We start from the raw sequence: 25,355 nt of genomic DNA, 5'->3' as shown, positions 1-25,355 counted from the left end.
TCAAGGCGCAGAAAAATTAGGAGAGCCGACCCCACCTAATGTAGGAATGAGCAATGAAGAATAAGAAGAAATATGTACATTCGATACAGAAGTACCTAAGTATAAAAATCTATAAAATATGTAGTAGGCACGTCTGGGCGCGCCTTCGACCAATTAACAGTAATCTAATAGGGCAACTTAATTGAAACAATTTGACGGATAAACGCCCCGTTGTATAGATGGTTTTATAACAGGCCGTAAATTGCTACTAATTCAAGCATTTTAACGTAAGCCCGAATAGGTAAATTATGGCGTAGATACCTATGTAACTATGTTCTAAATTCTAAAAGAAGTGAGATCTAAAATATGATGAATGAATATGAAGCGGTGTTTTTATATTTAAGTTACTAAAATGACGGTTCGGCCACGCAATTCGTGACGGCGGCGGCGACATCCACAGGTGGGAACGAAAGGTCCGATCGCTGTGTTCCGCTCCAACCTATGGTTATCGCCGCCGCCGTCGCCGGTCGCGCAGTCGTGGCCGGCTCGGTGACAGTCCCATTGGCCAATTTATTACCCCATCATCATGCTTTTGGATTTGGACCTTTTTTGTACTAAAATGATAGATCGGTATGACTACTACGCTCACGAATCTATTATAGAATATCACTCAAAGAAATATTGAACTTTGCTCTCTTGTTGTACAAATAACTATTGTCTCATCAGCCTTATATCATCTGCCTCAGCAAACGAGGCGTGGGCAGCACCAGGCGGCTCATATCCACCTACGCCTCGTGCTAGCCTGTCCTGACGTCATTAACCGCCAAAGACGTCAACTGACGCGCGCGGCTACAGCCCAATATCAACCTTCGTGCTTTCCGACAAGGTGTACGATCAAAGAATAAGTAATAGTATTATCATACAGAACGGCCACGCACCGCCCCGCCCCGACTCGAATTACCTCGCCCCGCGACAGCAGATTGACGAGCTTTTGGCTAACGCTCAGGCTCAGTACTGTTGTTAAGCAACTTACTCACACAATGACGAATGACGCGTGTACAGACGCGCCGTTCACACAAAGAAAAGCAAATGATTTTTGATGTATGGCGGGTCCGCCCTGTGGTACGATGACGCGCCGCGCACGATATTGAATGCTGTAACTAGGGGTTGTAATTGCCCATAACTCGACCAGAACTGGCTGCTAAGTGCTAATGTAATATTTATGCTTATGAAATATAAAAGGAGACGTATAAGGAAAAAATATTTGATAAGCGTTTTGTGTAGTTATAGTACAGAATAAATAATACCGTACAGAAAGAAAACTTCCTACAAAACAAAACATTTACAAAACAAAACGTTTGACAGCGGTTCAGGGTCGAATCATGCTATCCCTTTCTAATATATGGCACTATCCCTTTCGACTATTTAGGTTATCAAAATTCAAGTCATTATCTTATCTGAGGTCGTGCACGCAAAGGGACGTCAAGTTGTGCCAACCCTAATAATTGCTCGGAGCAATGCTGAGCCGAACGGAGCCGAGTTTGCCCGAAGCGAGGAGTTTCGCACCCCTGGTTATAGGTCAATCTTACGCCAGGCGTTAATTTATGCTTATATTCAAGAATTATCCTTCATAATACAGCCTTGGACAAAAGTATTGAGCAGATATTTATTCTTTCATATATGGCAAATGGCACCCATGGGTGTTATCGGAATTTGACTCCCGTGCAAAGGAGCCTAAGATAGTATCTATTCAAATTCTATTCGATTAAAAACTCAAGTAAACTTAGACTACAAAACTAAAGGTTGTTAGATTAAACTCCTCTTAACTTCTTAAAGTATTAATAGAAGAAAACTGGATGAAAACGTTAGACAACAAGAATATTTACATGTTCGACCTTTACATAAATAAAACGCCATAACAATGAGGCTGACAATTATCAAGCTTAATAAGAAATATAGTTATAGCAGCGTTTTTGTGGTGTCATGTCAATCTAACGTCTTAATAACATCCATGACTAGAGACACTAGAGAAAACAATAGTTTATAGTTCTGGTTCACACGTAACAAGCAGCTTTGATTGCAGGTCGATAGTCTGAGAGTACTACCTATTTATAATAATACTATGCTCGGATAAAAACTTACCGTGACGTCATGGCGAGGCCTTATCTCAGTCCAGGTTCAAGATGCAGTTCTTTCTGCAACAAATAAAATACAACTGATAACTTTAAATCAGTTCTATAATTATGTATAAGAATACTATATATGTAATGTATAGATTCATAAGAGCTGTTGCGAGATTGATACTGATATATCAAATGTCTCATAGAAATCTGCGCCAGCTTTCGTGATTCAACCAAACTTAAGGCGAAGAACGAAGAACCCACGTAGCGGTGTGGCCAGGGGCGTAGCTAGAGGATATGGTGCCCGGGGCAGTCACCAAATTTGCGCCCCCTGACGACTGACAAAAATTTCCCTGCTGCTGCCTTTTGCCCATTTTGGCGCCCCCCCTTGGATGGCGCCCGGGGCACTTGCCCCCCCTGCCCCCCCTTAGTTACGCCACTGTGTGGCACCGCTGCAATGTACCGCGCGGAACGGCGGAGGTGCGGCCGCGGTGTACAATTTTGTATCATGGTGTAGGTAATCCGCCTAGACTCTGAACCATATCAGTATAGCCTTTGTATATACGCAGACCGGACACACGACGCCGCGCCTTCGCCGTTCTGCGCGGTGCAGGCGGTGCAGCGGTGCTACACCGCTACGTGGGTTCTAATACATAGTATAGCAACACACCTTTTCAATGTTGGTAAACCATATACACGATGGCTAAAAAAATCGTTTACCAATTAAATTATAATTAGGTAGGTACAACCGTTTTTACAAAGGTACCACCCTCACACTTCGCACTTGTAAATTCGCCCGTAGGTACGTGTGACAGGAGGCAACACGTCGAACGTGGTTCGCGGAAGGCCCTCAGTACGGCTACCATCAGTTTGTGACATAAACGCCATTGAGAACGTAATTTACTTTCTATGCATCTCACTCGTATATTAGTGCGAGCCAGATGCACAGTAAGTAAATTACGTTCTCGATGGCGTTTATGTCAAAGCCAAACTGATGGTAGCCGTACTGATCGTTCGCGATCCATGTTGCTCGCGAGTCTCGCTCTCGCGAGCCATCTTTACTTTACCTACGATCCGTGTCGCTCGCGAGTCCGCTATCGCGACCCATCTTTACCTACGATCCGTGTTGCTCGCGAGTCTCGCTCTCGCGACCCATCTTTACCTACGATCCGTGTTGCTCGCGAGTCTCGCTCTCGCGACCCATCTTTACCTACTGTCTGTTATCTCTTCATGTGTACACCTCCAACGATTTGTTATACTTTGTGTCCCAGGAATGGACATAGGAAGGTTTATAGTTTTCATCATGGAAATTCGGAAATCGTTTTTTAAATACAGATCCAAAATCCCATTCAAAATCTATTGTGTTACAACTGTAAGGAACCAGGTCATTTTAGTTTTAAAGTTGGAGCGCCCTACTGTCACACGTGTGATGGTAATTAGTATAGGAGTTCTATATTACTGTGATACTGGGTACAAAAACCATTTTAAGGTGTAATATTTGTCATACAATTGGGCATTTGTCTACAGACTGCCCATAATTACCGGGCAATGACAAGGGTGAGTGTGTTCCTCAGAGTCACTGTCTCCGCTCTTATTTTTGTCCGTTTTCGTCTTCAACATTCTTCGCAGATGCAGATGCAATATAAATGAATGCTATGCACACACGTCCCAAAATCAATGAGCGATACCAGATATTTTTAGCGCTTTTTTACATATTTAGACATTATTAGAGACCCGCCCCGGCTTCGCACGGGTGCAATGCTGATGTATCATACATATAAACCTTCCTCTTGAATCACTATCTATTTAAAACCGCATCAAAATCTGTTGCGTAGTTTTAAAGATCTAAGCATAGGGACAGACAGACAGCAGGAAGCGACTTTGTTTTATACTAGTTAGTGATTGCAGTAACTGCCTGGACATTGTACAAACGAAGACACTCAGTGACCATTATAGGACCTTATCACATTGTAAAATAAAAATATTTTTGACATTTGTATATATTACTATATTTTAGTTTCTAGGGTTCCGTACCCAAAGGGTAAAAACGGGACCCTATTACTAAGGTGTAAGACTCCGCTGTCCGTCTGTCACCAGGCCATGTCTCACGAACCGTGATAGCTAGACAGTTGAAATGTTCACAGATGATGTATTTCTGTTGCCGCTATAACAACAAATACTAAAAAGTACGGAACCCTCGGTGCGCGAGTCCAACTCGCACTTGGCCGATTTTTTTAATGTGTGATTTTGTTATTTAATTTAGGGTAAGTTGTGTATTTTTAATTTTATTTGTATTGTAATTTTTGACATGTGTTTTTGACATTAAAGATTGATTGATTGATGGTCTGTTAAATCGTTAGTACTTAATAATTTTCACAGCTGCAATTTTCATTGTTTAAAAATTAGTGTTACTTTCATTACTAATGGAATGTGCAGAACTCTTAGGAAATATACTACGAGCGGGGCAAACAGTAGGAACAGGCTCTAAAGTAGGTCATATCAGTAGCTTATCACTTTACAACTTGACACACTCAAATTAAAGCGATATTATTATTATTATTACCTCAACTTTCCAGTCGAGTACGATCAGAAGGCATAGGGATAAGGGAACGAGAAATGAAAATAGAAATTTCGTCATCTCGCTCTCTGCTCATTTGAGCCACAGAAAGACAAAAGAAAAAATGGTTGGCGGTTAGGCCCTCAGATCAGTTACTATTATGCAGTTTCACTTTGGATGCGGATTATCCGTATCTGAGCGGGACGTGCATAGCACTGTCTCGCTCACTCAAAGGAGAGGCGTGCGGATCCGCAACAGTAAAGTCCGGTTTACATTCGCGTGCGAGCCACGAGACGCGAGTGTAAACACTGTAAATGGTGGGCTCGTGGCTCGTCTCTCTCCCTCCCTCTAGCCACGAGCCCACCGTTTACAGTGTTTACACTCGCGTCTCGTGGCTCGCACGCGAATGTAAACCGGACTTAAGATAATGCTCACCATCAGGCGGGCCGTATGCTTGATTGCCACCGACGTGGTATAAAAAAAATTATCTCGTCAAAGACTTTCAAAGAACTATAGCCACTGGATTGTGTGCCGGTGCCGCTGAATTTACTTAGACCACCCTCAACAACTATTTTCAGAATAAGTTTGATCGCTGCATATAAGAACGGTATTCAGTACGGTTAGTAAGGCAAGGCAAAAGTAGACTATTGACTATCTTACAAAAAAGCTGCGAGATAACATCTTCAATATTTTAGTAGGTCTATCCAAAACTATTTAAACCACACGACTCCGCTGGCTTGGTCACCTGGAGAGGATGGGAGAGGATCGTGCTGTGAGAAGAGCGTATGTGGGGCGCCCGGGCGGAAAGCGTTCGTCTGGGCGTCCCAGATACCGCTGGAGTGACGAAGCCCTAAAAGACCTGTCCGCCCTCGGAATACCCAACTGACGTGAAGTGGCGCAGAATAGGGCAGAGTGGCGCTCTCTTGTGTCAGAAGCCAAGATCCTTTTTGGGTCACTGAGCCAGTGAAGTAAGTAAGGTCTATCCAAAGATCCGTCGTCGTTAAAGAAGTCCTTCACGTAAATTAATTGTACTTTGAATTAGAACGAATTGACTTATCTAGATAACGACATGCACATTAACTCATTTCCTCAAAGATTAACTGGAAGAGATCCCATACAGGGATAAGTTGGCCTTGTTGTATTTTATTTACTCTGTGACTGTGTTTTTCGTGTTGTTATTTTTTATGTACAATAAAGTATATACATACATACATTCAGCTAGCGCTAGCAAAATAATGAGAAGTCTTTCGGGACACCAATACTATTCCCAAGGCAATCATTGTCAGGTGATACCTAGTTGGAAAACTAGATGATGTGTCCGCTGTCTACCGAGAAAAGATATATGTTGTAGACCTATCATTCAGAACAGAATGTAGAACTATCATAAAGTTTAATTATTATTATTATTATAGCCTTTGCTTCCATATTCTTTCTTAATGTTTGTTTTTTGTATTTTTTGAGCAAGTTGTTTTATTTGTCTTCATGGATCCCTCTCTGGGTGAAGGCCTCCTCCAGTTTTTTCTAACTTTCTCTATCCTCTCCTGTCTCCATCCAGTGTTTTCCGGCTATTTGGGTAATTTCTTCAGACCAGCGATTCTTCGGCCTGCCTGTGGGGCGTTTTCCGTGTGGTCCCTTCCATTTTGTGGTTTGTATGGTCCATCTTTTGTCTGTCATGCGGGCTACATGGCCATAAAGTTTAATACCGATTTAGAATGCCACGAATGCTGCTTTATGCCTACACAATGTGTTTAAATGCGTGCTTCACCTAAACCACATTCTTTAAACATTACACAAATAAATTGCATACAGTATACATAAATACATATTATCACTTATCATCAAACCAATCATAAATAGGCAAACATTGAAACTATTGAAAGTCTCTTCAAGATTGACAGTTTGCAAGATTAGTTAAGATCATATCTTAAAAAACCGGACAAGTGCGAGTCGGGCTCGCCCACCGAGGGTTCCGTACTTTTTAGTATTTGTTGTGTTACAGCGGCAACATAAAAACATCATCTATGAAAATTTCAACTGTCTAGCTATCACGGTTCACGAGATACATCCTGGTGACAGACAGACGGACAGTAAATTCTTAGTAATAGGGTCGCGTTTTTACGCTTTGGGTACGGAACCCTAATAAAAAAACCGGCCAAGTGCGAGTCGGACTCACACACGAAGGGTTCCGTACCATTAACTATAAAAACGGTCACCCATCCAAGTACTGACCCCGCCCGACGTTGCTTAACTTCGGTCAAAAATCACGTTTGTTGTATGGGAGCCCCACTTAAATCTCTATTTTATTCTGTTTTTAGTATTTGTTGTTATGGCGGCAACCGAAATACATCATCTGTGAAAATTTCAGCTGTCTAGCTATCACAGATCACGAGATACAGCCTGGTGACAGACAGACAGACAGACGGACAGCGGAGTCTTAGTAATAGGGTCCCGTTTCTACCCTTTGGGTACGGAACCCTAAAAAGAACTGCCTAAACCTGGTTATGGTTGCAAGTCACCTACTTGTGTTATCTTATTTATCAATGGCTGTTATCACACTGGTTTTAAAGTTTTAGACACACAAACATTTCAGGATACCATGCTTTGTCTTGTTTTAGTAAAGAACCTTGGTATTATGATCTGTTTTAATAAACCTAAACAACTTTTACTTCCTAACCAGTTCATAATCTATCTTTTACAATACTTGTCCGGTGGCATAGTACTCACAGTAGGTAGGTTGTGGTATTAATCAGTGCCAAGCACCGTTTAAACGTAAAACCAAATTTATTTGAATAAATATAAAGTTGTTAGAGTAAAAATGTTATAACCTAAATACAAAACGTAAACCAAATTATTCACCAAATTCAATATTTCCTTGAAGCTTCTCAATTTGGTTGGATGTTTTTAGGGTTCCGCTTCCGTACCTCAAACGGAAAAAACGGAATCCTTATGGGATCACTTTGTTGTCCATCCGTCTGTCTGTCCGGAACCCTCGGTGGGCGAGTCCAACTCGCACCTGGCCGGTTTTTATTTATAAAGCAAGTACCAAAGTTGCTGGACTACAATAACAAAGGATAGGAAAATGGAAAGATTTAGGGGAGGCCTTTGCCTACAAAAGGCATACAGATGGAAATATATATGTTAACAACAAAATGTACTTACAAAATACTTGTCCGAAATAAAGGCTATTTCAATTGAATTTAATTCAAAAGTACCAAAGTTACTGAATTATTAATATAGATTTGGAATTAGATATTGATTAATCAATTGAAATAAATCAGTTGTATATAAATACAATGTACATGTACAGCCTAACCTAAACGGATGTAGTTTAAAATTTGAAACACTGAATATATCGCATTTCCTGTGGACACGTGGAAAAAATGAGTGAGATGTGAGAGGTAGAAACGGGAGTTGGAAGGCGTAGACCTCGGCGGACTTTCTCTGATCAGATCAGAGAAATCCTGAAGAAAGGCCAGGTCAAGAGCACCCTAAACCGGCGAACGTGTATGAGGAATGTTATTAAAGTGAAGGAAGCGAAAGAGGTATGTCAGGATCATAGCAAGTGGAAATCCATGGTGTCTGCCTACCCCTCCGGAAAATAGGCGTGATTTAAAGCTTGAACGTTCTGGTTGAAAGCCATATAAAATCAGTAATACACCTACATATAATATTCACTCTGAAGGCAAAGTAAAGTAAACAACTTCACAGTTATAATTATTAACAACTTGGAATGAATCCAAGTTCAAAATACTTGCAGATATTACATATATTATATTATAATAATAAAATACATTTATGTTACTAAACTAAATTACTCTTGCCTGTGCAGGCTCATGTCTTATTAATTAATGTGCCAATAGTTTGATTGAAAATGAGGTAAATTTGTGTAAAAGTTGGTCCAGTTGCATTGCAGTGTTTGTTGTGATAAAATAAATCCTTGATAAATGAACCGTGCTACGAGCTGAATGCACTGTTATCTCATTTTAACAGCCCATCCCACCAGTGCAATAATCTGTACTCACTGAACACTTTAGCAATCGGTCCGTGATATCAGTCTTATAAAACCAGAATAAGTAGATCAAAACAATTGACTAGAAATAGTAACGGTAAGTAACATGAGAACATGACCCTTTCACGCATAACATATGGCCGAGCTAGAAGAATAGTATCGATTACTCCAATTAATGTATTCGTGGTCACATCACGGGGACATTAAAGACCTCTAGACTCGACCTTGGAATGCCTAAATTAAATTACGTCGAAAGGCATACGTAGTGACTTTCCGATTGATTTTTAGGTGCCATGATTTTCGCTCTGATATCTATGTAAATGAATTAATATAATATTTCACGGCGCTTTCAGCATTCCGCATACATATATCGAGGCTCACCTTACAAAATAAGGCCGGTCTCAGGTCACTGCGCCCAAATCTTTCCATATTTCATAGCACAAAAATTCACGTTCGATAACATTTTCGTCAAAATGCACAAATAAAAAAAAGCGATGTAACGAGAGGAAGCGCATCGTTCAAGCTTCAAATATATACTGAGCGCCATGCTGCTGATGAGTCCGTCTTTATTGTGGACTTGCGAGCTGATTGGCCGAGGAGTGGCTCATAAAAACTATTAATTCCTTGCTTCCGCCAATCACAGGCAAGAATATTAAAATGTTTATGGAACTGTGCCAAAAATCGGTAATTGAAATAAAAATGTTTCATATTCTGAAATGTATTTTTAGAAACTACCGTAATGATAACATAAAAGTTAATCACTGATAGCATACTATTAATTTATAATTCTAAATTCATAGTAAAATACTATTTACGGTATAAATTACAATAGAATTATGTTTATTTTTCACATGCACGAATCGAATAGTTACAATTCGATACTCAAAACCGGTATAAAAATTGTCAACTAGCCAACCCAAATAACAAAAAACATGTGTTAGTGGTGTCAGTCTGTCAGTGTCACTTGTCAGAACTGTCAGAAACTTAGAACATTATTGTTTTGTTTCTCGCACGCCACTTTTTAGGTTATATTTGTTATTGTGTTGAATATAGAAATTTAACTTAAAATGGGAAAACGTAAAACCAAGAATCAAGAAAAGAAGAAAAAAATAACCTTAGTTTTCGACGAAAGCCAAAGAAAGTTGGTAGTTCGCCATGAAGATATGTTTTCAATTGGTTAAAGGTTACTAGCACAATGATTTATGAAATTTATGTTTACAGGGATTATTTGTGCGGTTTCCGTAAGAGAAAGCTTGAAAGGAAGAAAAAGGCTCAAGAAGAAATTCAGCGTTTATTGAAGGAGGAGAAGAAAAGAATAAAACAAGAGGTTAGTTAGTACCTAATAATACCCTCATCACGACAACATTCAGGGCCTTTGAAGTCCCTTCAATAATAACTATAAATTCGAAATATGAGAGAGAAAAAAAATATTTGTTTGTAAATGTATTAAATATGTCTGTGTGTTCACTCTTAACCAGCAAAACTGATTTATATGAAGTTCGGTATGGAAATAGTTCCGGGTGAGGACATTGATGGATATAACAAAAAATTCATCATTCTACACATTCTAAGTTGCGGGCAGAAACTATAAGTAATTTTTTGGACAAATAGCACATTTTGAACGCTTTAAAGGGCACAGTTTGGAAATTGGATCACTTATATGATTTATGTAATTTTATTTTATATTTATTTTTAAATTTATGTTCTAAGCTTTATAGTAATTTCATTTTGTTATTATCATTGGTAATTTAGGTTATAAAATCAACCAAAACTTGAAAAGGAACTGAAGTAGAGTGGTGTCGTTCCCGGGAATGTTCCCTATTTTAGGTAAATAGGGTAAATTCCCGACAATCCCTGGGAACAGCACAACTCTGCTCTGAAGCCTTTTAGTACCCATACAGACTATAAATCAAACATTATACATTTATCTATCCTTGTGCAATTCTGTGTACAATGAATTCTACATGTTCTAAATTTGATTGAGTATAGTAATGGAAGGTTCCAAATGCAATTTATTCTTTTTCAGAATAAAGAGTCCTACAAAAAACTTGTAGTCTCCAGTAGACCCCTACCTGACATTGAGCAGCTGCTTAAAGAAGAGTATGAAGATAATGATGTTAATGTTAAAATAGTTGAACTGTCATCAGACACTTTGCAAAAAAAAGACTTGGTTATAGGTGAGAACAGACCTCAAGAAAAAATAGAAAAGAAATCTATCAAAAAAACAAAAGAAACTTCAGCAGCAAGTGTTCCTGGCATGGGTTCAGATACTGAAATGGAATCTGCTGAAGAGGTGGAAGATGATGACAAAGATAAAGATGATAATAAACCAAAATCCAAAAAAGAGTTAAAGCATATGCTCATGCAACAAGCCAAGAAGAAGATGCAGAAGAGCAAAGTATTTCAAATGAAGAGCAAGTTGGATAGAGTACAAAATAAGAAGAAATCTCACCAAAAGAAGGAACACATGGCCAGGACAAAGGCCAAATCAGGCAAACCTGGCAAACCAAGAAAGGAGAAATCGAAAAAGAATTTTGGTAGGAGAAAACATTGAAATAAAGTATTATAATATACCAATTATTTATTTTAAAACATGCTTGATTAACATAATTATACAACACTAAAATCAAATTTAACAATCATGCAATCTAAAATACTGTATAAATTGAGGTCACCATTAATCACATAAAAAACAATGATGCGAGTAACCAGCAATTATTCAAACACTGGAAGTTCACAGTTTGCTAGATATTCCTTCATGTACTTTAGCATTCACTTATCAATTAAAAAATTGCTCAGCAACGTCTTTAGCAACTCTTAGTTTTTTTTCTACCAGTTTTATTACTGGCAGGTTTGATATCATCTGTGTTACTTTGAACCCTTGGTGATTTACGTTTGACTGGTGATTTTTTTGCTTTAGCTGATTTCTGCACATTACTTTTAACTTCAAGTAACGCTGGCTGTACAAAATCATCATCATTATCCTGATTTTGTTGTAATTGTGCTTTTTTGGGAGTAATCTTTCTTTTTGGTGGAGCCTTACTGTCAAGGTTATTTGTACTTATACTTTTATCAGATTGTTTACTTTCTTTTACAGGTGTAACTTTTCTTTTTCTTGGTTCTTTTTTTTCACAGATATTAAGTACTGTTAAGCATTCTTCAATAGTGTTAACATCAGCTGGCTCTTTAGCTTTTTTAGGTGTTACCTTTCTTTTCCTTTGCTGCAATTTTTCTGAATTTGATACAGCGGATAAATGTTCAGCACTATCTTCAATGACTTCTGGTTGCATAGCCTTTTTAGGACTAACTTTCCTTTTCCTTTGTACCTTTGTATCAGGATTTGATCCACAATCGACAGGAATTTTTAAATTGACTTTTTGATAGCTATCTTCACTTTTTACAATTTCTTTTTTGGGACTTATTTTCCTTACTTTTGGAGCTTTTGCATTTGGAACATTCAATGTTATCCCATCTTCATCAAGTTTTAAGTTCTTCAAAACTTTTTTCACAGTTTTTTCTATCGTAACATCTAATGGGTCAATTTCTTCTTTAGCTTTCATGGGAGTTGTCTTCTTAGGTGACTTCTTTATGCCCCTAGAAGGGCAGATGTCTTTGTTTAAGCACTCCTCGCAGTTAGGGCCAATGGGTAGACAGATTGTTTGTCCGAAGCCTACAAGTAGGTGGTTGACCTCACCCCAGAGCTCAAAAGGCAGCCAGGCCTCCAGGGCCTTGCGGGTGTCTTCTGGGGTGGCTGTTGGCTTCTTCACCCATCCTATCCTGTTGCTAATCCTGTGCACATGGGTGTCAACACCTGCAGAATAAAAGGCGAGTTTAACATATGGGAGTTCTACAGATTTTCATGACTCGTTGGCATGGAATTACTCAAAATAGTACAACCTACACTTTACAGATTTTACCTATTTTCTTAAAACCTGCTAAATAAAATAAATTACCTATGCCAGTGACCTTGTTCCAAGCGACACTCATACAAATATGTGCCATTTTGGGACCAACTCCAGTCAGCTTACAAAGTTTCTCAACCGAGTCTGGTATGTCTCCGTTGTACTGCTCTTTCAAGGTTTGTGTTGTCTTCTTTATATACTTCACTTTTGTCTGTTCACAAAGATATTCATTTTCAGATAATTTAAAAACATACAAAAAACTTATTCATTGTAAAGTAGTAGTCAGGGAAACTACACATGAACTTTCTACAACAAATAATTATTAATAATTGCCAGTTTCTCTAGTGACTACAATGGGGTTGGCCGGTCAAAGTATTTAGCAGATGGCGCCAGCATAGCTTGCCCAGTCAATCCCTAGAATTGTCAAATTTTTGTTTTTAAAATGGAATTTTATGCCCAGGATGCCAGCCCTTTAAGCCAAATCTCATAGAAAAAGGGGCAAGCTATGATGGCGCGACTATGCAAACCCTTGACAGTTGCCAATCCCATTGTATGGTATGTGTATATCAGGTTTGTTTTTCTGTAACTGCTTTTTTTGAGGTGTACAATAAAGAGTAATTATGCATTTAACTTCAAGTACAAGTTGATAATATGATAATTACCTTCCAAAATCCCACAGGGTATATCAGCTTCCCCAGTTCATCATCACTCATGCTCAGCACATTGTCTATGGTGAGCCCTTTCTCTCTAAGTCTCTCCATGGCTTCAAATGTAACCTGGTCCTTTGTTTGGCTTGATAGCATCAAGGAAATGAGATGCTGGTATCTGATCACCTGTAAAAAATATTATTTGTCATTAGCCATTTTTTATTCAGTAATTTTGTAGACTACCCACAAACATGGCAGCAGGAAAAATAAATAGATGGCATTTTTATATCAGAAAAACTAAGCTAAATACATGGCAGCGTGTCCAGATAATTTTACAAAATGAAACCATTCAAACAGGGCTGGATTAAGCGTGTCAGGGCCCCTTACAACCATTTCAAGATGATCAAGTCTTATTAATTGAAGAAATATGAGAAAAAATAAACACACAAATTTTATCGACTTTGTTCTTTTAGTTCGTTAAATGCAGTAATATCACAAGCACGACAAACTGTAACTGGGTAAAGGTAATTGAGGTTGTTAAGGACTTAAGAAATAAATAACTGATAATCTAGGCTTCATGAAGCAGGAAAGCAAAATCAAATGCTGGTTCAATTTTAACACAATTACATACAATTTACCATCAAGAACTTACTTCTGGTGGAGCTTTAGGATCGGATGACATGTGGCAACCCATAGTATCCACGGGGGCATCTTTATTGGCCCTCATATTTCTCAGGTTGAGGAGAAAGTCCTGCCAGTGTGGTGGTTCCCAAAGGCCTTTGGCTTCCTGTAAAAGTTGTTTTGATCAGTTTCATTGTATTCAAATATTATTGTCAGCAAACGTATGACACAAACAATCGCTGTATAGTGTGAATAAGTACCTGCTTGACTGGAGATTCTTTTTCATATTGAATTTTGATGTGAGGTTTCTTTTCAAATTTGAATTTGCTTAAATCTAGACTGGGACTCTTATTTTGAGCGTAGCTTATGTCTTCCTCTGGTTCTAATTCCTGACCTAATCTTATTTGTAAATTGGCTTCATCCTTGTATGTAGATTTATTTTTCTTTGATACATTACTTTGTGCAGTTGTGATTTTGTTGGTTGCAGCGGTCGCTTTTCCACGTGGCATTCTAAGATATACAAAGAAGTTTATTAGGTAAGCTCTCCTTTTTAAGATTACAGTTTCCTACGATAAGCCTACTTACGTTGAAAAACTCGATAATTTACGAAAGGGCGAAATCTGCCGCCAAACGCGGTAGATCATTTATTTATTGAGAAACTTGAGAAAGAAACGTCAAAACCGAAATTTGATCTTAAATAGTTCACGAACAATTTGCTACAGAAACAACGTCTATATGTTCAGCTCAAATGGCTTTTTTTTTTTCTATTCTATGTCATGATTGTCATGTCACGTCTGTCATTCTTACTAGGACTAGGTCGGGTAGGTCGACCGACCTGGAATTTATCGATTTTATTTGCTTCTGTACCTGTAGTATTTTAGCTGTAATTCAATGGTAAATTGTAATTAACATTGTAAATTAACTTTATACGATGGCAGAATTACTGCTAGATCCCAATATACGAGGATGGGTGTTTCTTCCCATAGTAATAATCACCTTTTTAGTTGGAATTGTTCGACACTATGTTTCTATTATTCTGTCGTCTCAAAAGAAGATCGAACTATTGCAGGTTCAGGACAGGTAAGTACTGACAACAAACATCATACTATGTCCTCCGTATTTTTCTAAAAATATTTTATTCCAACCCCTAAATATGACCGATTGCTAATGATTTACTTCTCACGCCAATAGTGTCGCCGCGTTTATTAACGAGGATGTAATAGACGACAAGACTAACAATTGATATTGAATAAAGTATCTGCATTTAGGTTTTGGAACTGCAATATTTACATAAAACTTTGTGAACATTTATTAACATAGTAATCTGACTCGAGCGACCCGTGGCTTCTGCAGATTCTGCACGGCTACGGTCTAGCCTCGCCTAGACGAGCTATTGACATCACGGGGAACTAATCTTGCCACAACACGGGTTCATGGCAAGGTGTGCAATCACTACATTGATCGCTTGTGTAACATACCCTTACTCGAGTCATATTTGGTTGGAACCATTTAGGTCCCCGCAGGTCTCCTCCAACCCCTTACAACCTGCCCTGATATTGCCTCACTTGATCATTAACTTGACTTGCAATGAGTATCACACTTGACTTTGCTTGTACTACATATTGCTGTTCCACAACCGTCCAGTGCGGAATTATTCAATTCCGCACTGGACGGTTGTAAGTATTCACTTGGTATACACTTTGTTCTGCGGTTCATTAGAGAATAGAAATTGTATATGAAACTTACCACAGCTGGTAATCTATTCTTTATTTTATTACTCACTCAACACAACTTTATCTATTTTGTTCTGTGTGACATTGTTTTTCCCTCCTTCTTGAACTAACCTTTTTTTTAATGTCCATCGACAACATAGAGGTCAGTGTTGCAAGCAGGGTTGAAGTTATAGAGAATCTATAAATTATTTGTTGTGCAACTTACCAACTGCTTGATACTCGCGGTTTTTCGCGACAAATAGATCCAATAACTATATTGCTTACTGGGTTACTCCTGAACCGCTCACACCGGTGTTGCCCTTGAGCCATCCTAGATGTCGCTTTTTGTGGGGGCCCATCTTGTGAGAGCGAGTCACCGTCTGCCGGAAATAAAATTGCATACCGTTTTATTAGGCAGGCGTCCGGTTTTTTATCCCATAGCTCAGTACTTAGTCCATCGCTTTCACACAATAACCTAGTTAATTTTAGATTCCATAACTCTCAATAGCCCTTACACCCTGGCACGCGCTCCCTCTGCATGCGTCCCATGACACGGGCAAGGGCAGCATCCTCTTGTTGCCCTTTACATTTCATTAAAATGTCAAATGTGTACGTGTTGGCTCCGCGCATGCCTCCCAAAGCTCCGGAGCACCATTGTTCCGTGATGGGAAAGTAGTTAGTTAGTTATGCTGGGCATTTTCCGCAAATCGACATCCAATGTGCCTATTTTGCGTGAGGTGGGAAAGTATAATAACATCTATATAAGTATTATTAACATTTTGCAGTCAAGTGATGATTAGAGCGCGACTGCTACGCGAGAACGGAAAGTACCTCCCGCGGCAGTCGTTTGCGATGCGCCGCCACTGGTTCAACAACGAGGAGACTGGCTACTTTAAGGTGCAGAAAAGGGCTCCCGCGTCACAGGTACTTAAATTTTAAAGATTCATACTGTATTATAACTATTATAAGAACTAGAGCTGCAAATTGTATAATCTGTGAAAACTTTTCAAAGAACTGCTTACGGCATAGTATATGTTATATAAGTTACTCTATGGTTTACGGTTTGTGCTAGTGCTGCACTCTGGCAGCACAACATTGCAGTAATACTCCCTATTTGTTTAGTTTATTTTTACTGACAAATTACCCATTTCCCTTATGAAGAAACACTACTACTAACTTTATATTTTTACAAGATAAATTACCTACTTAAATAAACTATTCACTGTTGTTGTCAGTTATTGGTGATTTTCCTTTATGTAGAAACACTACTACTCATTTTATATTTTTAAAAGATAAATTACCTACTTAAATAAACTATTCACTGTTGTTGTCAGTTATTGGTGATTTTCCTTTATGTAGAAACACTACTACTAATTTTATATTTTTAAAAGATAAATTACCTACTTAAATAAACTATTCACTGTTGTTGTCAGTTATTGGTGATTTTCCTTTATGTAGAAACACTACTACTAATTTTATATTTTTACAAGATAAATTATGGGAAAATGCCGATGACAGGGTCGAGTGGAGAAAACGAGGGGAGGCCTTTGCCCAGCAGTGGGACACCAAAGTAGGCTAATAAAAAAATAAAAAAAAATTATGTACTTAAATAAAATATTCACTGTTGTCAGTTATTGGTGATTTGGTTGTCGCTAGAAGTAAAAGACAATTTTTTATCTTTTTATTTGTTTTTAGTATATAATTGTATTTCAACACTACTTAAAATAGTGTTTTTCTGAACAATTCAATCAAAATTGTATGGTGAAAACTGGTGCATGAATAAAAAATCACCAAACATTGGTTACTGTTCTACTCTGACTAGGCTAGAGTGCAGTCTTTACGACTTATTTATTTAATTTTTATTGCAATATACTAGAAAGTACAAATGGTGGACTTAAGGCATTTCAACTTATTACATCTCATGATAACTTAAATGTGCAAAGTTAGAAAATGATTTCATTTAATTATTTGAATTCAGAACCCCATGACAGACCCCAGCATGATGACAGACATGCTGAAGGGCAATGTGACTAATGTGCTGCCCATGATCATCATTGGAGGCTGGATCAACTGGATGTTCAGTGGTTTCCTCACAAGTACGTACCATCTATCTATAGTCTATACAATACTACACTATTATAAGTTTCTTCACATAAGTTTTTAGTCTGTCTTCTAATAAATTTAATTTTTGATACAAGCTTTTATCACGGACTACTTTTCCTTCAACAGGCAACTAATACTCAACAAAACAATAGGGATGTTGACAATTTTTTAGAACTGTTTTCATTTTATAGATAGACACGTAATTATTGCAAAAAAAAAAACATTCATTCATACATTTTTAATAAAAAGTCGGCTAATTAGTTTAGTGTTTAAATTTCGCGCAAAAACGCTCCAAGCTGTCACGTGACCTTGATGACGTAACGATGTGATAAACAAACTGCTGTCAGTGCCAGAGGACCACCAGGTTTGACAACTTGTCTGTGCGTGTTTCTCACACCGTGACGTCACGCGCTCCGATTTGCGTTTGCAGTCACGTGATGCTGGGCATTATTTTATATACTTTTAATTATTTTTAATTAATTTATTACGTTATTTACACTTACAAAATATGATTTTCAGCATTCTAATATTCCCTACTGTGGTAAAAACATAACATTTTATATATTCGCGATTCATGTCAACATCCTTATTAGGTTTACATGCTTGATTTAATATTTTCTTTATTCTTACAGCCAAAGTGCCCTTCCCGCTGACGCTGCGCTTCAAGCCGATGTTACAGCGCGGCGTGGAGCTCATGTACCTGGACGCCTCCTGGGTGTCCTCGGCGTCTTGGTACTTCCTCAATGTGTTTGGCCTGCGGACCATCTACACGCTTGTGCTTGGGGAGAATAATGGTGAGTTTTAGTTGACTTTCTGTCCACCTTACGTTCTTACCACTCAAACGTGATTCCAACACACAAATGTGCAACAAAAACTGTGAACTATCTTAATTGCTATATTTATCAGTATTACTATAGGGTTTGCAATAATCCAATTTAAACTATCTTGGGACATATTAACTTTCTAACTTAGCGGTTTCACTCACGTATTTTTAGTCACTCGCGCGACATGTTTCGGAGAGCCTAGGTCTCCATTTTCAAGCACTAACAGTGCCTGAGTGAGTAGCGGTCACGACGGATGGGCGTAAAAATACGTGAGTGAATCCGCTAAGTTAGTTAAATTATTATAGGGCTTCCAAATACCGGACGGCTCGGAATACCGGTATTAATACCGAAACTCTCTTTATCAATCCTGCGATCCTGGTATTGAACATCAATTTGAAGGTTACTAAAAATTGAGAATTAAAAAGGCTAAATGTTACACAACGTAAGTCCTAATAGCTTTAGGACAATCAAATAATGTCGCTATCTGCAATTGACTCTATTAGCGGAAATTAATTTTTGTTTGCGTAGAGTAGTTGTGACACTTTCAGTGCCAAGAACCCGCTAGTCGGGTTCATTTTGTATTAGAAATGGGGCGCTTGGCACTGCAAGTGTTAAAAGCCAGAGCTTCAACTCGAATGAGTGAGCAAACTACGAAATAAATTGACCTAGGCAGAATGATTTGAAGTTTTTTTTTTTTTCAGCCGCAGACCAGTCGAAGATAATGCAAGAGCAGATGTCAGGCGCCGCCATGGCGATGCCTCCGGACCCAAAAGCCGCGTTCAAGGCCGAGTGGGAGGCTCTCGAGATCACCGAACACAAGTGGGCGCTCGCCAACGTCGAGGCTGAACTTCTGACAGAGTCCAAATAGGCTGATGCCTGATACTAGGGATCCCTTTGTTTGTTATTGAGTCATCATGTAATTATTGTCAAATTATCATTAGTCATAATTCTGAAACCGTTAACTTTTCAGGATTTTCGTAAGGTAAGTTTTATGGCAATCCTGAAAAGTTACGCGTTTCCAGGCGTGACTCCGCGATTTCATCGCGCCGCTACAAGTACATGCGGCCGTCCCCAATTCTGGGGTCTAGCCATAGTAATTGCCGCGCACCGCTACGGAACGGACGCCTGTTCGCGCTTGCGCCACCTAGCGGTCATATCTGTCGTAATAGATGCGTTTTGTTAGAGAGTGAATCTTCTGTACCTATAGTACTATTATTAATTCTGTGGCGTTTCTGAGAAAAACCAAATTACGACTTACGAAAATGCGGACAAACAATACATTATGACTTAAAACTTTATGGCAAACAATAGAGACCCCATACTAGTATAAAAATACTTTGGCTATTGGTAGACCTTATTTTTAGAGTTTTGAATGATTCACGGTTAGTTTCACTAGACTTATATTGACCGGGATATAGACCGTGATTACCTTTTGTATTATTTATGAGTTTTAACTATAAAACTCCCGTGAGACTCAAACATATTAGATTATTTTAAACCGGGTCACTCACGTATTATTAAGTCGAATAGCTCGATATGTTTCGGTCCAATTTACGAGGACCGTCTTCACGGAGACACGACACGTCAGTACGTGAGTACACGCCGCGCCCTCGACCAGTGAAGACGTGTCGTGTCTCCGTGAAGACGGTCCTCGTAAATTGGACCGAAACATGTCGAGCTATTCGACTTAATAATGCGCGAGTGACCCGGTTTAAAATAATCTAATATTTATGAGTTCCCGATATTTCGACGCAGTTACATGCATCATGTTCACGGGTGACTGAAGATAGCGGGTGGGTGTCAAACTCATCTCATAAATAATACAAAAGGTAATCACGGTCTATATCCCGGTCAATATAAGTCTAGTGAGACCTTATTTTTGTTGCAATAAGGTTTACAATGGGCCAACTGTGACGCTCATTGACATTACCATAGACAATTTTACGGCTGCGATAATTTGCACTACTTTATATGCACATTGCTCCTGTCTATGTCATCACTCCACCAAATATGACATTGCCACACTTTGTCATTGCAAATGGCATGCAGAGTTAGCTTGGTCGGACTCTACCTACTTTAGAGTAACAGTTAGTGTGTTACTGTGTTATGATTTGTGAAAATCACTGACCATTTTAATATCAACGTAAATAGTTGCAACTCTTGTATTTATACTTCGTATGTTATGTTATACCTAATTTTAAGTATTTTATGGAATGAGGGAGAAAACAATAAATAAATTGTCTAAATAAGAAGGAAACGGTGTTTTCATTTACTAATGTTTAAAAAAACTAGTCCCAAAAACAAAAAGACTTGAAAGCGACTAGTAGTCTACTATCATGAAAGGGATAGTGAATAGTGACATATATTAGAGAGGGACAGCATGATTCGACCCTGAACCGCTGTCAAACTTCGGTTTTATAGCAAGTTTCCTTTCTCTACGGTAGTACTATTATTTATTCTGTGACGAAAGTTGATTGGGCAGTGGCGGCGCTCATCAGTTGACGTCTGGCGGTTACGGCCCGGTCACGCCATCGCGCGGCGGCGGTAGCGGCGAGCGGCGGCCATAGGTTGGAGCGAGACACAGCGATCGGACCTTTCGTTCCTACCTATGGCCGCCGCTCGCCGCTGCCGCCGCTGCGCGATGTCGTGGCCGGGCCGTTAGGGTTAACATCAGCCAGTCGGAACTTAAGTCAGCAGAAAAACAAAAATGCACTTTTAAAAAACTATTTATTCCATTGCAAAATTATAATTGGGTATATACAACAATGATCTTTCTTGAACAGTCGTGATTATTTTTATTGCTTGCGTTGGATTCATATGACGTTAGGTATAATAAACTTAAAGTTAGTGTTGATGAACACTCGGGTCTTTTAAGTCGTCATTTTTAAGGTTCCGTACCCAAAAAGCAAAAACGGGACCCTATTACTAAGACTCCGCTGTCCGTCTGTCACCAGGCCCCAATTTCACCACGGTGACAGGTGCGACAATTGTCGAAATCACTATTACTGACGTCACATGCCTCCATAGGCTACGGTAACCGCTTACCATCGAACGGGCTGTGTGCTTGTTTGCCACCAACATTTTAATAAATAAAAAACTCTATTATATCGCCAATAAATAAGTACTTATTTTGCGATGCTAATGACAATTGTCACAAGAAACACGACAATTGTCGCAAAATTCCGACACAGAACTTATTTCCTGTCAAGAATTACCGAAAATTCATATAAATCTTGTGACAATTGTCATCATCATCGTCATAAACGTACCTGGTTTTTGCCGATATAATAAGTTTTTTTTAAATATTACAATGATGGTGGCAAACAGGAATACAGCCCGCCCGATGGTAAGCGGTAACCGTAGCCCATGGATACCTGTGACGTCAGCAACATTGATGTTTTACAATTGTCGCGCCTGTCACCGTGGTGAAATTGTGGCCAAGCTGTAACTCGTGAGCCGTGATAGACAGTTGAAATTTTCACAGATGATGAATTTCTATTGCCGCTATAATGACAAATACTAAGAACCGGCCAAGTGCGAGACGGACTCGCGCACGAAGGGTTCCGACCATTACGCAAAAAATCACGTTTGTTGTATAGGAGCCCCACTTTAATATTTACTTTAGCCATTTTCAACCAAAAGGGTACTTATTGTCGCTTGTCAGTAAGGCGCTATTTCTATATAGCTTCAATTAGAAATCAACATTATCAACAAGCGACAATGTGGTACCTTTTGGTTGAAAACGTCACATTTTATTCTGTTTTTAGTATTTGTTGTTATATTGGCAACTGAAATATATCATCTGTTAAAAATTTCAACTGCCTAGCTATCACGGTTCATGAGATACAGCCTGGTAAAAGACGGACAGCGGAGTCTAAAGGGGCCCACTGATTACCAGTCCGCCTGCAGTCTCTGGCCTGTCATTTGTTTGGAACTGTCACTGTTTTTACCCTTTTGGTACGGAACCCTAAAAAACATACGTTATACATTTTACTTCGATCCGGACAATGTGAAAACGCTCTAAGGCTGCCTTTCCACTGAGTGGGAGATGAGAGGAGACGTGTGAGAATGAAGCAATAGCATTGATTGTAATCCAGCGGAGCGGAGAGGAGAACCAATGCTATTGGTTAATTTCCGCACGTCTCTTCTCACCTCCGCCTCAGTAGAAAGGCAGCCTTTTTAGCATGGTCAGGCTCTTAACTATTAAAATAAAATGATCATTACAAGATAGCATTTCAGATGCCAGATTTTTAATAAATTAAAGTCACCAAGTTACATTGCTTTTAAAGTTTAATAACATAATGAATAAACATTTAAACGAAAACCGCCCAGAAGTCGCATAGGGTTGACAAATTTTATAATTTATACAAAAAAAATAGTATTATTGCTGTAAATCAAAGGCATAATAGTATTGCGTCCAAACTAGTTATACAATTTCTGAGGGCCTACCGCGAACCACGTTCGACGTGTTGCTTCCCTGTCACACTTACGTACGAATTTACAAGTGCGACAAGGAGGTGATTCGCGTTAGGCACTCAGATAACCAAAATAACACATTCTGACTACACTTTATACCTTTAGGCGTGCCATAGTCATATACAGAACAATAGTGACATATTCTGTATTCACTCGGGATATACAGTACTACCAGTTTCTTAATGGGGTTGGCAACTATCAAAGGTTTGCAGAGATGGCGCCATCATAGCTTGCCCCTTTTTCTATGTGTTTTTTTTTTTTTAATAAATATAGGACATTCTCACACAGATTGACTAAGTCCCACAGTAAGCTCAAGAAGTCTTGTGTTGTGGGTACTTAGACAACGATATATATAATATAGTGGAGTCAATATAAAGTTTAAGTTACATTAAATGCACACTCAAATTTTTCTACATGGGTGAATTCTATATCATATTGAATACCCGTCTGTAAAGTAACAACTTGATATCAGTTCCCGTTTTTGAGAAATAAAACTTTTTTTTAAATCTTTTATACTACTTAAACAATAATTCCCACATAAGATATTTTTCGTAGAATGGGTTATGAAGCTTATACGACTACACGGTCAGAATATCTCTCGACAATAATGTAAATTATAGATTTATTGAAACAAATTATTATTTTGTAAGTTTTTCATGACCGAGGAACTCCCACACCGAGAGAAAAGTTTACTATGGTGGTTATGAAGTAGTTGTATCGATCATGTTTAAAAATCTCCCGAGTCACTACTATATTTGTAGAATAGCAGCAAGATTTTGGAAACAAACAGCAAATAATGTTCTGCACAATTAATGGACATTTCTAGTTTTTTGCCAGTAACTGCACAAGTTATGGAAGAATAACGTATTCATTTTTCTCTCGATAATTAAATCAATTTTCAGCATAAAAAAATTAAAAAGTATGCGGTATTTCCAGGCATTCACAGAGGCCAATTCGAACTTTATTTAAGATGTCTATAATATATCATTTTGTTATCATTCGCCCGACCGTCTCGCTCGCTCCAAAACATATTTTAACTAGTACGAGCGAAACGCACACGCAAATTAAAAAAATGATATCTTTAATAACAAAGTTCGAATTAGCCTCAAGGTATATTAGGAAAGTATACCTTATGGCTTATGGCATTGCGTTAAGGTTCAATAGTTCAATGCATTAAGTGTCTGTCTTTATATGAAAAACGATAGCTGTCAAATTTTTATATCTATTCACAAAACGTTTAGAATACTGGATGCTGTGTCAGATATAAATAGACCCTTGAAGTCTTACAACTATCTATTATGCTTGATCTGAATCTTACTGGTTAGTAAGGACCGTCCACTTAGTTATACTTCGAATAGCCACCCGGACAAATTATAAAGCTAATTTCGAATTTTAAATTTTGACAATTCACGAGAAGAGTAACGTAACGTCAAACGATATGTTTGTCCCTTTTCAACGATCCTGTCATCCGATGCTTTTAGTAGCGGGAGCTGTGAGAGTGAAAAGACGCAAATGTCAGCAATTCTTACCGCTTGGTATTTGTCAGCGAGCGCATCGCGACATGAAACCAGTATGAACCTGGCCCTCGATTACGTATAATTATAAGGAAACTTGGGATCAAGTTATATTAGTCTAAGGTCTAACAGTTGAGAATAAGACGTGCTCTGAATATACAGTGTGGAATTTTTTTATGGGCCCTGAAGGGAAAGTGCCTTAAAACCTTAAGTTAGCTCATTTTATTTTTAAAAAGAAACAAAACTGCATTCAAAGGTTTTTTTGAAATTCGCTTGTCTCGCCTGGGAATCGAACCGACTAAAAATTCCAAACAATAAACACTCCCTATTTTATTCTACTAGTCGATACCACGTCGATACAGTTAATGTTAATGATAACATTTCTTCAAGAAACATTAGGTCTTACACTCGTCTGTCGTACAAAATTTCCATAAAATCGAATATTTTTAGACAAGCAAAATTGAAAAAAAAAAAAAAACCTTTGAATGCAATTTAGTTTCTTTTTAAAAATAAAAGAATGTCTCCTTTAAGTAAAATGAGCTAACTTAAGGTTTTCAGAGAATTTCCCTCCAGGGCCCATTAATTTGATTATTAAATTATAGTGGTAAGTAAGCGCATTGAGTATGCACTTTTGTCTCAGGCGATGCCGCTTGGCACGATTGATTGTTCCTTAGGGCAAATAAAACTGATTCAGCCCGGTAGCCACGAGATCGTAACGCCCCCCAAAAGGGGGATGAAAGGGTCGGCTCCCCAAGTCCAATCTATGCTATATTTCTTCCTGTTCTTAGCAACTAGGGCAACTTATATATCATTTTCGTATAATTTAGGAACGAGGAATTCATTTTTGAAAAAAATTATTAGACCTTTCCATACAAAAAAAATGAGTTGTTT

The 25,355-nt window shown here is 38.5% G+C and overlaps 4 protein-coding genes and 1 long non-coding RNA gene across 5 annotated transcripts in view; 2 read left to right on the top strand and 3 right to left on the bottom strand.

Annotated features, from left to right (window-relative positions):
• The window catches only part of LOC134744369 (TATA-binding protein-associated factor 172), a 54,508-nt gene extending 52,329 nt beyond the window's left edge, over positions 1–2,179 (bottom strand). The window contains exon 1 of the mRNA XM_063678148.1: positions 2,122–2,179. Coding sequence (XP_063534218.1) covers positions 2,122–2,132 — 11 coding nt within the window. The 5' untranslated portion in view covers positions 2,133–2,179. The remainder of the gene's footprint in view (positions 1–2,121) is intronic.
• Positions 2,180–9,636: 7,457 nt separating this feature from the next.
• LOC134744368 (nucleolar protein 12) lies at positions 9,637–11,361 on the top strand. The gene is made up of 3 exons (XM_063678147.1): positions 9,637–9,806; positions 9,887–9,992; positions 10,692–11,361. Exons 1-3 carry the CDS (start codon positions 9,733–9,735, stop codon positions 11,217–11,219), a joined length of 708 nt encoding a protein of 235 aa, XP_063534217.1. The 5' UTR covers positions 9,637–9,732; the 3' UTR covers positions 11,220–11,361.
• A 111-nt stretch (positions 11,362–11,472) lies between these two features.
• LOC134744367 (uncharacterized) lies at positions 11,473–14,479 on the bottom strand. The gene is made up of 6 exons (XM_063678146.1): positions 14,421–14,479; positions 14,096–14,345; positions 13,867–14,001; positions 13,230–13,400; positions 12,619–12,778; positions 11,473–12,476 (listed from the first exon to the last, which is right to left on the bottom strand). The coding sequence occupies exons 1-6, from the start codon at positions 14,477–14,479 to the stop codon at positions 11,473–11,475; spliced, it is 1,779 nt and encodes a 592-aa protein (XP_063534216.1).
• Positions 14,480–14,661: 182 nt separating this feature from the next.
• Positions 14,662–19,953, top strand: LOC134744365 (ER membrane protein complex subunit 3). The gene is made up of 5 exons (XM_063678145.1): positions 14,662–14,915; positions 16,333–16,471; positions 17,526–17,643; positions 18,283–18,444; positions 19,176–19,953. The coding sequence occupies exons 1-5, from the start codon at positions 14,767–14,769 to the stop codon at positions 19,340–19,342; spliced, it is 735 nt and encodes a 244-aa protein (XP_063534215.1). The 5' UTR covers positions 14,662–14,766; the 3' UTR covers positions 19,343–19,953.
• Positions 19,954–21,184: 1,231 nt separating this feature from the next.
• Positions 21,185–23,305, bottom strand: LOC134743925 (uncharacterized). The gene is made up of 2 exons (XR_010128058.1): positions 23,019–23,305; positions 21,185–22,919 (listed from the first exon to the last, which is right to left on the bottom strand). It is a non-coding gene; the product is annotated as an uncharacterized LOC134743925 (long non-coding RNA).
• Between the last annotated feature and the right edge of the window lie 2,050 nt (positions 23,306–25,355).

The sequence above is a fragment of the Cydia strobilella genome, chromosome 9 (genome assembly GCF_947568885.1).
Source record: "Cydia strobilella chromosome 9, ilCydStro3.1, whole genome shotgun sequence".
In the NCBI taxonomy this organism is placed as follows: Eukaryota; Metazoa; Arthropoda; class Insecta; order Lepidoptera; family Tortricidae; genus Cydia; species Cydia strobilella.
Note: the sequence above shows the minus strand (reverse complement) of the source record. Positions and strands in the feature narration are given on the sequence as shown.